The 15856-nt window shown below is 40.7% G+C and overlaps 1 protein-coding gene across 5 annotated transcripts in view; it reads right to left on the reverse strand.

Moving 5' to 3' along the window:
• CFAP97 (cilia and flagella associated protein 97) overlaps positions 1 to 15837 on the reverse strand; it is a gene marked incomplete at its 5' end in the record, with an annotated part of 35401 nt that extends 19564 nt beyond the window's left edge. Inside the window, 3 exons of one of the 5 annotated variants that reach the window (XM_080373778.1) lie at positions 2826 to 2897; positions 2987 to 3865; positions 15533 to 15837. In XM_080373778.1, the coding sequence (XP_080229904.1) occupies positions 2826 to 2897; positions 2987 to 3845 (931 nt within the window). The other 4 variants (XM_080373775.1, XM_080373777.1, XM_080373776.1 and 1 more) reach the window with 4 other exon arrangements.
• Positions 15838 to 15856: the final 19 nt, after the last annotated feature.

The raw sequence follows: 15856 nt of genomic DNA on the forward strand, positions 1-15856 counted from the left end.
TAAATGCCAATGTAAGGACCATATTCACACGCTTTGACTTTGGCAACACGCAGAACATGCTTCTCCCCAGTTTTCACGCATAATCCTCACGTCACCCCCAGCTACAGTTACCAAGTAGATTTCTGCCACTTAAGACTAAAAGTAGTTCAATTATTTTCCATAGGGTGACCGGAGACTGCACAGCAAGTTGCAGCACCTGGTACATAAAATGACAACTTCCTGATGTAGTAACCAAGTGTTATCACTTATCTTTATGGATCTCTTGTTCAGAGTTCTAGCCACTAAAGAATATTCTAAAACCAGTGATAATGCTGCACAGCAATACCCATTCAAAGTGCAATATACAGAGCATGGAGACTATTGAGTTTGCCAACTAATTGTTATTTGTGAGTTTAAGTTATTCAGAACAGCATAATTTACAATTTGGCTTCTATCAAGAACAAGCATAGCTTTAGGAGATATAAGGGCATGATAAATATTTTAATCTAAATATTATTGTTTTAAATACTTATAAAAAATGAGTAGTTTGCCATATGAGCACAAATATGTATCACACACAAGAGCGTATAATATAAAGGAAAACTTATTTCAACTCTTTTTTCATTTAACTGCAACATTTTTTCTAAATGCTTAAAATCAATTGTTTTAAGATACACAAGCTACCTTGCTGCTTAATAACCAGATTCTTCTTCTAGTCCAAAACTTGTTCTTTGAACACCATGCAGCTTTTAACAGATTTCTTTCCTTTCTCTGTTCTTGTGAGTCTTTTTTAACCGAAGAGATTCTAATCTTCTTCCCAAATGATCACATTACCAATGCACAGATTTGTACAGAATTACTGCATGCCCCCTAGAAACAACAAGTAACAGATCACACTGACATTCTGCCAGTTTCTGGGGACCTTGGGAAATTAAACTCATGTAACTGATGTAAATGCTTAGGCCCAGCTATATTACAAGCATATTTGACAAAAATCTCAAATGGAATGCTTCATCAGTATAGATTACTGGTAGATTATTATACTTCAAAACCAAATCTGAGACATTCTGATGATCATTTAAATACAGCTTCATGCACTCGGGCCTGGGTTTATACTGTTCTCGCTTGACAGTGTTCATGCCTATGCAGTTCCAATGAACATTCAATGCAGGCTGGGGATGGAGTGGGGTTTGTTTTTATTTTACATGAGTATGGAAAAACTGGAAGCAATAACTCAGAATATGATTAGCTCCTATTTTCCCAGACTAGTTAGTTACTTTCCACCGTTAATAATCCCTCCTCGTTTAAACCTCAAAATACTCAAAGTAATTAAGCTATGCTGTGCTTGCAAATTTAGAGAGGCACTTGGGAGTAATATACATGTAAATCAGGAACATTAGCTGTCAGACGATATGAATTCTACTTCTCATTACTCAATCTTTACTATTGTTATTTAGAATTGGTTTTCAGTTTGGGGAAAAAATTCTACCACCACCACCTGCGCCCAAACAGAGACTCATCTCTGAGTATACGTACTCTGAGCTCTAATGCCCATTTGTTTTGGGGATGAGATTAATCCTTCCATAATCACCAGTTATTAAATAGCTTCTTGCTATCAGAGAACAAATAAAGATGTAGGACACTATAATTTCAATTGCCTAGCAACAACTCTTCTAACATCATGATTTGACAAGTGGTTGGAGCCTTTTCTAGTATGAAAGAGTTGCTGGAGCACAAGGAGTGTCAGAGATGAGAATCAGCTCTATCTTTCTTGATGGCTAGCTCTGCTTTTCTTACCATCAGAAAAATTTCCATATAAGCAAAATCCTCATTTCTACTCATAGGAAAGCTAAATGATGCACACAATATATTTTGAATTCTTACTCACTAGAGGCTTAGCCTGGCAAGGTGCAAAGAGAAGACAGTCAACACACAGTTTTATTCATGCCAGACCTACCACAACACAGCAAACTTGGGTTGAAAAGTACCAGACAAAGTGTAAGAGGCTTTCCTCACCTGAGGTCAGCAGATTTCTTGAGCCAAGTCTCTTTTTATACTATAGATTTTACTACTGAAAACTGGGCCATGAAAACAAGTGCAAAAGCACTGTGTAGACCTTAAAATATGCCCTTGAGATCATCCAATGCATTCTCACCCCATACAATTAAGGTTTGCAATGAATGCAGTGAAAGAGATTCCAAGTTCACTCTCTTAGACTTCATTATTAAGATTTAAGTCTATTTAAGAAAAAACCACTTAAGTTTTAGTAAAGATTATCTGTTATTTTTCTCTTTAAAATACCTTTACTCCACTTTATGGTATTTTAGAAGGCAGACACTCCAGAAAAAGAATTTCAAATAATTCTGTTTCATTATCAAAAAGGTACCAGAAGTTTAAATATATGAATACTATTTATCATACAATGTAGTTTTGGATTGCCTTTCAATTTGGAAGGTTGATAACTCAGCACTTTATCAGAAAGGTTGATGTTTGAATTTAGATTGTAAGTTGTGGTATAGTCCAGTAAACTCTCATTTCTCAAAACACACTTGCAGTTTTATCATTCAGTTTGTTAATACAACAAATCTTTTTTAGAGATTCACCCCATCTGTATATCTTAATTCTAGGTATACGCATACCAACACATGCTGCTTCTTTCCATGGCAGAATGAGTACTATCTACATAAATAAGAATTCAAAGAATTTGATCAATGCAGCTTCATCACAAACCAGTTTTAGGAATAGACGTGGCACATTAAAACCTCATTCTCTTCTATTAGAACTCAATTGTTCCCAATAATGTACAGATGTCATACTTTGCAAAAAAAAAAAAATTTAGAAGTCACCTTTCAAAAGCTGATTCAGGTCCATGGCATCATGCAAGACTTTTCGACTATATCTGCGATCAAACTCGGAATCTAATGAAAAAAATACAGATATAAGAATGGATTTCCCAGCCCCATAGGTTTTACAAATTTTGTGTTGTACTTAAATTCTTGAAAATTACCATATAATTCTTGGTTCACATTTTCCTGCCTCTTTATTTTTAGTTTCTTATCATTTGAAGCTGCAAGTTCAAAAGACTGGATAGGACTGATGTCTGGAGTTGACAGAGGTGTTACATCAGTCACTGTGTCTTCAGACTCCTCCAAATAGTCACCAAGCTTTGGTTTTCCTTCTGCTAATTTCATTGCTGACTTGAATTTTTGCTTTGGAGACAGAAGAGCATTTCTACAAGCATTTCTCTTTGAGGAAGAATGAGATGAATCTGATAAACAGCTGTCGGAATCTGTATCAGAACAATCTGTATCTGAGCTTGAGGATGAGGATGAGGAGGAGGAGGAGGAAGAAGAGGAAGAGGAGCTGGTATTAGTATATTTTTTGCTAGCCTTCTTTAAGTTGTTTGACTGCTTAGCTGACTTTGGTCTAATCTTCTGGGTTTTGCCGTCATCACTACTATCTTCTTCATCGGTATAGTAATCTTCTTCACCTTCTTTAACTATTTTGGGGATACCAGCAGGAATAGTCTCCTGTGTTCCCCTACTTGCTACAGATGTCACTTGAAATGTATCTGCATTCTCCGCAACTGTAGAAACTGGTAAAGATGAAGCATCTCCAGGATGATCTGTGCTATTTTCTAGGGACTGATCCTTTCGCAAATCTTCCTGCCTTTCTTCACTTTCCTCCTCACAACACTTTGCATCCTTTAAACTAGAAACCATATCAGGGCCCGCAAGAGCTGCCTTTGTACTTCCTTTCTCTATGCATTCACCATTTTCTTCAGCTTTCTTTTTCTCTTCCTCAAAATCACTGTCAAAGAAAGCATGATCCACTTCACCATCCGATATATCTTCAAAGCAGTCCATAGTGAAATAGGAAGAGCCACCTGCAACCATCACAAAAGGTTTCCGAAGGTTAGCATAAGAACAGATCCAACTACACTTTCAGTATATCAGTTTTGTTCTTTACTCTTCTAGCTCTAGTAATTTACAGTTCTGAAATTAACGTTATGTTGCTAGGGACTCTATAGTGAGTTCTATAGAGAAATTTAGTGCCACCTTATCACACACAGCTTACATGTTAGACTGAAACGCTTTCCTTTAAGACAACAAAAGCCATCATGATTTCAAAACTTTTACTCCTAAGGAAATTAGTCAAACACTGTTAGCAGCTAAGGAGTCTTAAATATTATAAATGAGCAACTGACGTGTTTTCTTGTGTCCCTTTAAGCTAGAGCCACTAGTGAGCTATCATTACTTTGGGTTTTATATTTAAAACCTTGTTTGTGTGTGGTGGTCATTGTCTTGGCTGACGCAACCATTCTGCTGTAGATTTTCACCACTTTAAGTAGGAACAATTTCAATTTACATCAAAAGATCCATGGCTCTGTAGGTTAAATTGTAGTACATACAGTGTGTCAGTGACAATGTTTTAGTTTGATCAGGAGCCTGCTTTTCTTGACAGTCCTCTATAACTCACACTGCGTACAGTGAGCAAACTTGATTCTTTCAGATGAAACTAACCTTTAAAGCATGCTCTATGCATAAAACTTAGGCACTTAAACCAGCAGTCACCATTCAACCCATGGAACCAGATTACTGCTAGTCCAAATACATACAAAGTAGACATCACTTCCTAAGCACTGTTTCGCTCTACAAATCTGTTTCTACTGTGTCACACTTCTTGCAAAAATATATGGTGTTAGATCCTATGCATGTGGCAGGAGAAATGGGAAAGTGTCCACTCATTAGTAGGATACACACAGAATTAAAATACAAAAGCCCAAACACTCCACAACCAAACAAAATTAGCCAGTATCAAAAATGACTGTTCCCATCTAGCCAGCAGCACTTTTCTCCTATTTGCAACACTCTGTAGAACCAAGAAAACCAAAGGCAGTGGAAGCAACTACACGAGGCAGGAGAACCAGAATCTTTTACAAGATGGCTGGTCTGCCTTAAACTACATATAGTTTGTTGCCATGGCAAACAAAGCTGCAAAAGGAATTCCTAAACTTGCTTTGAAACTGCAAGACTATTCCCAAGAAAGCTTCTAGCTAAAATTACTTCAAAATACGGAATTTTTAAAAGTCTATGTCACTCAGTTATTTTGCCACTTCTCAAATAATACTCAGTTTTAGAGGAATTTGAAGCATGCACCCCAAATACAAAAAGCACAACACAAACCTTAAAAACAGAAGGTGTGGAATTCCTATAGTTTAAGATTCACAAAGCCAAAGAGCTGAAGAAGACTTGATAAGGTTAGGTGTTGTATAAAGCTGAAAATGCTATTAAACCACAGAAGCAGAGGTCAGCTTTGGTACTACTGAAAGAGAAACTCTTTAAAGCACCTAACTCCTCCAACAGCAACAGAACAAAGGAGTAAACCACCTGGGAGTTCTTAATTTCAAATGCTACATGGAATTTAGAATTTTTTTATATACATGCCACTTCTTGTGACCCCTGGCTTCAGGCAGCTTGCACAGTCTGCAATGCCCAACTGCCATGTGAATTCTTGGAAGTTTTTCTAGAGCAGCTTTCTAGAAGATAATGCATTTTAATATATTAAAACATGCACAATAGAAAAAAAAATCAGAAGAGTAAAACATTATCTACATTTAATTTTCTACTTCACATAACTTAAACCAGAAGGGAACCAAGCAGAATTTTGGCATTACCTGTAGACTATAGATCATGAATTATTTATTTAGCAAGTACAACCTGGGCAAAGTAAATTCTATGAACAAAATGAATATACTAAGTACAGTGTTAAAAACAAAACAAAACCCTTTCTTGTCCATGATGCAAGGTTTTTATTACTTAAAGCACTAGCATCTCACCAGTTTGTAGCTTCAGATAGATTATGACTGAATGGTAAAATAGGCATTTGGTGTATTTCACTTGTCTCAAAACACATTGACTTGATACACTGTTACCACTGTTGTACATGTGAAAGCATAGGGAATAAGGCAAAAGCCAGGTTTTTGCAGGTGGATACAAACCAATGAGTACAGCTTCAAATATAAAGTGTTGACTGTAATATACACATCCATGTATTTTTATGAAATAAAAGTAACTACTATATAAATAAAAATAACACTACTCCTGCAAAGACTAAACTAACAGTATCTCACCAGCTATAAACATCATACATGGTCACGCCACAGCTTCTCAGATGTCTCTTTTCTGCACACAATCTCTTCAGTGAGGATGGGATTTAACCCAAGATGGTGGCAAAAGGTGATAAAAGATAGCAAGGAGGCTGTACATTCCTTTCCACCATTAGCACCAGCCAAGGAGCACACAACTTCCCCACTCTGCATGCCTCAGCAATAGCCTACCTGCCAGTGGGCTGTTTCCCATGAAGGCTGAGCCATAACCGGTTCATGGACAGCAACCACTGCTACAGGAGAAATGCAGTTTAGCAGTCTGACTGCCCACGGAGTAGCAGCTGTAACACCAGTCATTTCATTGCCAAATGCCTCTTCCACTTTTCCGGCACAACCCCCTAAAGACTTTAGCCTTCATCTTAATGGAAAACAGACATGCTGTGCTGGTCAATTTATTTCACCGACACTCTTAATCATTCAAAAACTAAACATTAATTCATTTTGTAGTTTCCATTAAAAACAAACAAGAGGAAATAAATGAAGGGATGGCATTCTTGGTTCTTATTCCCCTCGTGAACTAGAATGTCTTTAAAGGAGCTGGAATTTGCCAAGAAGCAACAACACAGAAAATGCAATTTTGCTGATAAATCATGCCTAAAGTAATAAATTGGCTATGTGTGCACACACACCATCCCCCTCTTTATATACAGGGCAGAGTGCAATTTTATTTCTGTGATAAGTGCTTAGTTCTGCTACGCTATCAATCGTTAAAATACAGAATCAACAAGTGATATTCTGAAATCCCAAGAAAACTTGTCATTGGAGTCAAATACTTATCATTAACTGCTAATTCTAATGACCATTGTATTTATTTACCAAAAAAAAAAAAGTTTTCTGTGGCTTTCTGCCATGAAACCTTCTAACACAAATAGATTAACTCAAATGAGCCATTATTAATGGTTGGCCATTAACTATTTGCCATACCTCCTTGTACTGCAGTATTTCCTCTCCCCGCATAATTCTCTACCTCTCTCCCCCTATTTTTTTGTAACTGTAACACCCATCCATTACCACAGCCAAGGGCACCCTTCCGTCTTTGTCTCTTCCTCATGACAGTTCCTCCTAGTTTATACCACTTTTTAATCCCTTTGCCTGTAAACACCAAGCTTGACCCATTTAAGATCACAAAGCAGCCGAACAGCCAAGGAGAACATGCAGTCTGGCTGCCAGGAAAGTAGCGACCCACACTTTCTGGTCAAGAGCTTGATGCACCGAGCATCTGACTGAGACCACATCCACGTTCTTACCAGCCAGACAACTGCAAAAGCAATGACCACTCAGCTCCTGTACAGGCCAACCCCTGCCAGCTGCTGCACTGCCCAAAGGACAAGCAGCATTTTGACATCCTCCCTCAACATTAAACAAAGATCAAGATCTTATTCATGCTAAACAGAGTGATCTTCCCCTGCCAACTACAAACTCGCCAGCTACAGCACCAAAATATGTTTGTAGGTAATGCCTAACAGCAGGCCTTTAGGCATGGCAGCAGTATAAAGTACCTTATACAAAGGTAGGATAGTATATAAAAGGTGATACAGTGAGGATACAGGTTTAGATGTGGTTTTGTGTTTGAATATACTGCATATTCAAACAGCATATACTGCCTTTTAATAACATTTTTTGAATGTTGGGAACTAACACAAAGTGCATTAATTACCTACTGAAAGATTCAAGGCGTTTTAACCTTGGTTAAACTTTAACAGTTATCCAATCAATCTTTCACTTTTCTAAATGCAGGCTAGCTGAAATACATACATTAGAGTACTGAAATAAGCCACAGAAGAAAAAAAACCCACACAAAGTACAAGCAGTGATCAACTTTCTTTTCTTTTTAGCATTCTACTTTCATAATTGCGGAAGAGGATAGTCCATATGGAGAGGAAAGCTGGTTTTTTTTTTTTCCCTATCTAGTAACATACAAATTCCTAGCATCCAGAATACCACCCCACTGAATTTCTATGCTATACATCCTCTGAAGGCCCTAAGTGATTTCAGGACATCTTAAGATTCTGGTATTTAACAGAAGTGGAAAACAAGCCCCCTACACATGCTGTGGGCTGAAACAGAAATTTCTGACGTTACTGTGTGCATACTGTGCATCACCATAAAGGTCATAATACAGCACAGCTATGGTACTCTCAGGATGAGTCAACAATATGTTTCCTGCAACAAAAAGGAACAGACATCTTAGGATGTATTAAAAATATATATGTAAAGTATCAGAGCAATAATAACGTATTCAGCTCCAATAAGGCACCTTCTGTTTTAGGGTTATTAGTTTTGCTTTGTAAGCATAATTCACACTGAAAGAAGTAAACAAGCAGGCAACCTTCTCCCAGCCCATACAATTAGTGCTCCCACAGATAGCACCTCTCCTTTCAGCTGGAAATTTCTGCCTCTTCGGAAGAGGGACCCACCCTCCTGATCTCAGAGAGCAGAAAGAAGTGTTTTGAGAGCTAAGGGGTTGGAAAGCTAAAGTGTTTTAATTAAAAATATTTATACCATCAATGGCACATGTTCTTTAGCACACTCCAAACTCCCCTGTTTACTTATTATTGCCCCTCTGTCAAGAGATCCTGCCCCCTTAAACCTGCTGACTGCCAAATCGCTTCTTTGTATGGTGAACCTGAAGGAGGGTGAAAATGCTAAACGTTATCATTTGACTAACATCTAAAAGAATAACAATCATTAAACACATTACTATGTAGAAAACACACTAGTCAAACCCCACCCACCTCTGTCTCATTCCCTTCCTCATTTTTCGCTAAGGCTTAAATAAATTAATAATTAAAAAAGACATATTTGAAAATGTGTAGAAGAGAGCAATAAAAATTTTAAGACAGCTAGAAAAGTTCAGCTTCTGGGGAGTTTGTTTAGTTTAAAAGAGAGGAAACAAGTCTCAAAACCTGTAAAAGACTAACCAAAACTTAGTTTGTTCTCAGATACAATCAACAGTGGTAAAGATCAACTAGTGCAGCTGCTTCCAGCCAGGTGACAAACCATGCATACCAAGCCTATACCTACCATCTCTTTAATGAAAGCTTTTATTTCTGCTACTAAGAAAACACAAAGCACGCAAAGGTGGAAATATACCTCTCAGGAAACTATTTCCCTTGAGGGAAACCTCCAATGAATGAAAAAGCCAGCCTGTTCAGTAGATATTCTAGTTTTCCAAGCTCAAAGCACAGTACCTGCTATATCTGTTCTGCACACCATATGCTCTCCAAACTTGGTTACCAATTTCCCCAATCCAAACCGTGACTGGTTCACAACCAATCTATAAAACCCAAGGCCTCAACCCCAGCTCACAATAAACCCCAACACTACAAACCTATACAAGCTCTGCTCCTCCACACGGTTATAGACCCTGCCCTAGAGCTGTTCCTACACCCTGAGGTGGAAGGGCTGGTTGAGGCACAGACAAATTATTCTGCAAAACTCTACAAAGCAGACAGGAACTGGAATTAGAATCTGAAACATTTAGGTTGGAAGGGATGCTCTGAACATTATCCACTTCAGTCTGCTGCTAAAAGCTGGGTCACCTTCAAGTTGGATTTCGTTTTGCTCTGGGCCTTCCTCGTACAATGAAGTTTTCAAAAACTCCAAGGATGAACACTTCATGTCCTATGTGGGCATCTGCTTCAGTGCTTAACAACCCTCACTGTGATTTTTTTTTTTCTTTAACCAGAATTTCTTGCATCACATCATGCAACTGTTAGCCTTTGTTCTTTCATGGTGCACCTCCAAGAAAAATCTGGCTCTGTTCAGCTACAGGTAATCACGTCACTGTTGATGAACCACCCAGACATAACTACATGGGAATGAATCCCTGTGCTCAGATTACAACCTACATGTAAGTATTTACTACTGATTCATTACAAACTTGTTGGCTTGTGAGACTGTAGTAGACTTGTGCCTGAACTCAGTAATCTGAACAGGCCGCAGAACCACCATTCATCCCTTACAGACCAGATCTGACAGGACCTAATTCAAGCTCAGATCAGAACTAGTATTGTTTCCAGTGTACCTCAAACCACTTGTCCAGCTGATTCTCTGTGCCTGTCTACAGAACAGGAAGGAGGGAAGACCTGCTACTTCAAATCTACGGGGTCAATACATGCAACTTGCTGCCCTTTTTCCTCTTCTTGAGTTTTTTTTGTTTGCTTACTTTGTTTTGGTTTGGGTTTTTTGCCTTGGTTCTCTCTGCTGGACACAAAGGAAGACTTTTTCCCTGTATGCTATAAGATACAGTTTAGTAACTCCCAAATCTACAAGTTAACTCTCAGAACAGCAGTTCTGTCTCCAGACGCAGCCCCACTGGAGATGCTCCAAAGCCCTTTAGAGTCCTTTTAAAAGGATTCCAATAGAAAGCCCTGAGTCTCCTAGCTATTTCAAGCAAGGATTCAATTCAACAGATGAGCACTAGAAAGTTCTGGAACAGAGTCAATTCCCATCATCTGTTGTAGCAAATGCAAGCACATGACCACCAGAGCACCCTAGACGACTGCAGGGTCAAGGCTTTCAAGTTAATGTACAAGGCAGGGGCAGTGGTGGCGATAGTGGTGTGGAGGTGTGTGCAGAGAAGCAAAAGAAAAAAAAGGGGGGTGGAGGGAAGGCAAGAAAAAATAGTTCCTCTTGAGCCAGAAATACGTCATTCTCCTACTATGACAAACTGCAATACATCATGCTGAGAGGCATGGATCTTTGGTCTAGGAATTTGCTGGTATACACCACATTAAATGTCTGCTCTTCAGCAAAAGTCATCTTGTGACCTCATGAGCAGAAAGGTCGGGCAGCAGACTACTGAGCTTAAACGATGGGACATCAGACCTGTCTAAACAGGTCATGACTACTCACTCACTGCTCAGAATTCCAAGAAAACAACCAGCAAACCCTCCAAACCCAGAGGAAACAGATGCAGCTTACAATTAAAATAAAAAATAAAAGACAACAAATCATATGTTGTTTGATGAAAGTATCAGCACCTTCTGGAAGGATTTCCTTCACAAGGCCCTCCATCCTTACAAGCTTAAGTGGCACCACCCACATCAAAGTCTCATGGGCCTACTGCCACACACCGTTTCTCGCTGCCTGAAAGAATCCCACCTCCAGCTACCTCAGGGACCAAAAGGCAGTAAGATGCTAGGGGGAAACTGGTCACAGGCATTGACCCTTCTCAGAAGTGACCCAAGCCACAGTCTTTCAGTCACAGACAGATGTTCAACAGTTCCCGGTGGCAAAGTTATTTCTATACAGGCATGAAAAGCTCAGAAAAGGACAGACTCTACTGCCAGCTATTGAGAGTGAAGAGGAAGGTAAAAGAGAGCTGAGTTTTCTCATTCCTACTGTACTGGTAAAGATCTACACACAGTATTTCTGCCAGATATCAAGATTTAAATATTGAGACAGCATGCATCCAACCAGGTATCCACAACTGAAGGAAATGAATCTGGCACGGTAGTCCACAATGGCATGCAAGAAAAAGGAAAACAATTCTTCTTATTAAAGCAAAAATTCAGTGTACCTGATGTGTCAAGGCTGGAGTTGTGTGCCATTGTCCTGGTGCACCAGATTACCTGTGCATGCCTGCCTAAAGATTCAAGCACACCAGACAAACATCAGATCCCTTAGGATCTGCTGAGACTAGACCAACCAGTTGCTACAGACTGTTGGGAGTCAGGTATTGCTATCTTCCAAAGACAATGGCTACATCGCTTCATGTAAGCAACACTTACATCTTTATCAGCTGTCTCAAGAAGTACAACCCAAGGGTGGCACAGACCTCAGCAAAGGTCTCTGTGTACATCTTCAAGCTCTCAAACCACTGATCATTCCCCATTTGAAACTACACGAAGGCACAAAACCACTCTTTCATCACAGTTCAAAAGTAAATGAGAAACAATTCTTTCACCCATATTTGTACAGTAACTTTCCCCCTACTCTCACCTTGTAACAGACCAGCCTATGTTCCTGCCTCACTCATTGCATGCAGTACAGGTACAGCCGAGAAATGTTTATAATCCACAGATACCCATCTGCTACTCGTTGAGAAGCCAGACCTCAAAAATAAGTCTGTAATAGAGTTCAAGAGCACTGAAACTTTCCTCCAGGAACTGACCATCTATACTACGCACATGCCACTTACCTTGGCATTTTCTGGATTTGCCTGAGCCAGTCCTGAAATAGATGGCAGGACCACAAAGGAAGCAAGTACACTTCACAAACCACTGACAGACTTCAGCAGCAGATAAATCACAGCGTACTCCGAAGTATCAGGCCATCCCTAACAAGCGGCACATGAACTTCAACAACAGAAATGCTCACTGAACCAGAAGTTTGTTTGTGCTTCGGATGTTACGGATTTAGTACACTTGGTGACATGACAGCCCAAACAGGCACGTCATCAGCGTTTCCCTCAACACTTTGCATAGATGTGCTTCTACACAGATTAAAGAGATAACAAATTTTGTGACCACAAGATGACACCTAATATCACAGTTTGTAGGACAGACATCCAGTTTTACAGAGGTAACGATCACATTCTCCACAGCCACTGAAAATAAGGTGCAAATCTTGTAATTTCCTTACTTCTATGTAAGAGGAACAAGCACGGTCTGGTACAGATGAGCAAGGGAAAGGACAGAAATTCAGTCACTAAATCACTATATAAAGAACAGCTTGAATACCACTTAGGAATAGTCCAAGTATATTTATGTTTCCTCAGAATGAGTGTAGGGGGCAAATGAGGTAAAGGCCTCCTGAGAGCTTCTCTTGCATTGTATTTTTATGACCTGTTAATTTTTTCAGACGAAAAACATCAGTGGGGAAAAGTAGATAAAATGCTAAAACACAGGGCCCCCTTAAATGCAAGGTAATATGGGTTTCCTAGAGTTCCAGTAATGAAAACCTTCAAGAATGACAAATACCCATTATTGAATGGTGACTTAAACATCAGCTGAGATTGCTGGATAGAAAAAAAAAAATCTTAACCAAGGAACACAGGTTGTGTTTTAGACCATTACTATCACCAGTCTTGGTTGAGCATAAGACCAGGAAGCAAAGAATGAAAAAGCTTTAAAAAGCAGCTCTGGTTGGAAGCACTAAGGTACATCTGTGATAGTAACAGTCTACCTATCTCTCATGAATTTAAGGGGATACCCAGGCTCATCTAGGAACTGACTCACTTTCAAACTCTTACATCTAAGCTTTAGGTATATTACGATGCCATACAACTGGGCAGACCTTAAAAAGCCTGTAGATGCTCCTGTTATCTATGCCACAGAAGACCATATAACCACCTACCCCACAAATTTTGAAAGACTCACACCTGTACGTGTTGCTGGGTCAAGCCTCTAAAGGGAACGGCCAATTACACTTTCAAAGCCTCAACAGGGTCTGCAGTCCTGATGGCCCTCTGAGCCCAGGTAAGTCTTACAGAGAAACACGGGACCCTCCAAGTGCCCTTTTAAACCCGGGCAACTACAAAACCAAATCCCAAACCCAAACAGGCCATAAAAGCTTTAAGCACCCAGAAGAGTATGTCCCCAAATTACTTGTTCTCTCCTTTTCTCTGGTCTCTATTCTGTGCCACTACAAGGATTATAGACTGAGAAAATACAAAGGAACAAGATATGCACTGCAAAAACAACCCAGGAAAAAGTGGTGGGAGAACTTGCAGCATTCCAAAAGCCAAGTCCAAACTGTTGGAAACTGTATTTTTTTAATGCTTATTATTTTTACAAACCAATTCTTAAGCTAATGTCAGATGACTAACTGTCTAATAATGATGACTTATAGCTCCTCTAAAGAATTTATCCTTGTGGTATTTTGTTCTCTCTCCATTAACAACTTCAGTAATGGCCTTCTATTCAAAAAAGAAAAAAAAAAAAAAAACCTGTTTTTTTCATAGAATCAAAAGTGTGCACCATACACACTATGCTCTGTACTGAGCACCCCATAACAGGGATACAGGGATACAACATAGCAGGGATACAAAAGAAATTTAGCATTGCTATTTGTTATGTTCATTCCATCCCATAGCTTTCCTGCTGTTTCTATGAATACTGCACAGAAATTTTAACCAATTTTAAAATATATACATGTCAAAATGCAAACACTAGGTGCTTTTTGTATACGTTCTATAGGAAGAATGAACAAGTATAAATATTTGCATATTATAATAAAAACAGTTTCTGAAAAATTGTGTTTAACAGAACTGTAAGGGAAAAACTTCAGCCAGGCATAAAAGTTACACGACCTTCAATTACGTCCCGCCATAAGCCACGCTGAATTGTATCTTAAAATGCCAATTTCCCTAACATGCTGTGAAAACTCCAGAAAAAGAAAACCAGAACCTCACAAGCGCAACATACACTGCTTTTTGTTGTATCATCTCACTGAGACACTTCTGCATGAATTCAGTACTCTGCTCTGCTGCGAGGGATGCACCAACCCCCTGGGAAGGCCCGGGATTTACAATTACCCCTTTTGCGATTCCCACAGGGGCCAAGAGGTTCGGTGGCTAGTTGTTTCTCCAAACTACAGTCCCACCTTGGGAACTGCTGGTGCAGAACACAGCCCCGCGCACGGCAGGGCGCGTTACAGCACCGGCGCCTCCAGGAAGCCGCAGAGTCGTGACTATTGCGATGATTTAACACGCTTGAGGCAAGCTGTTTACGACAATCATTTCAGCTGACTTAATTCCCACTAATTAAACCCAACACTTCACTAAACTCTATTCAAGCATCGCTTCAACCTGTCCCTCCCAGTCGGTAACTTTAAGGATGGCACGCACGACGCAGCAGCTTGCTCCCAAAGCCAAGGAGGACCAGTGCCCTGGAAGAAAGTCTCCCAGGTCTTTTCCAATCCCCCCATGGAGCAAAGAGGCCAGGCACAGCACTGAAGTGGGGGGTAAAATACATATTACAGCGGCATGACTAAACTCTGGCCAGCTGCAGCCCTCCAAATAGAGCACACGCACAGCATGCCTGGGAGACACCTTAGATACACGTCACTCCGGCAGGGACCCAAAGACAGCAAATTAAAAAAAATAATAAAAACATAAACTATAAAATAATTAGAAATAATATAGGTATATATATCAAAACCAAAACACATCCCCACCTTCTCTGACCTGGCAACAAGATTACCACAGGCGGGGGAGGAAAACGCCCGGCTCCCGCTCCCACCGCCCCCAACCGCCGCGTACCGGCTCTCCCGGCACCCTCCGAGGGGAGGAGGCACCGGCCACCCCCGAGACGGAGCACGGAGGCCCTACCGCCACCGGGCCGGGCCGGCAGCTCCCTAGAAGCCGCAGCAGCCGCTGCCTGCCCCCCGGCTTTGTTGTAGTAACCGCGCAGGCAGCCGGGGCGGATACTCACTCACACACACACGGAAGAGAGAGAACGGGAAGCGGTAACCGCGCAGTGCTGCGGCGCCCGCTTGACTGCCAGGCGCCTACGCAGCCCGGGCCGGCCCCTCGCGTCGTCGGGCGGGGAAAGGCGGCGCCTGAGGGGGGCGGGAGACAAGCGGGGAGGCGGTGGCGGAGGCTCCTTTCCCGCCCCTCTCAGCTCCGCGGGAACGGGGGAGAGAGCTGTGACCCTCGCTGAGGCGATGGGGTCCCATGCTGAGGTGGTGGGGCCCCATGCTGAGGTGGTAGTGCCCCAAGCTGAGGTGGTAGTGCCCCAAGCTGAGGTGGTAGTGCCCCAA

This window comes from Falco punctatus (assembly GCF_963210335.1).
Source record: "Falco punctatus genome assembly, chromosome: 1".
NCBI classification, from domain to species: Eukaryota; Metazoa; Chordata; class Aves; order Falconiformes; family Falconidae; genus Falco; species Falco punctatus.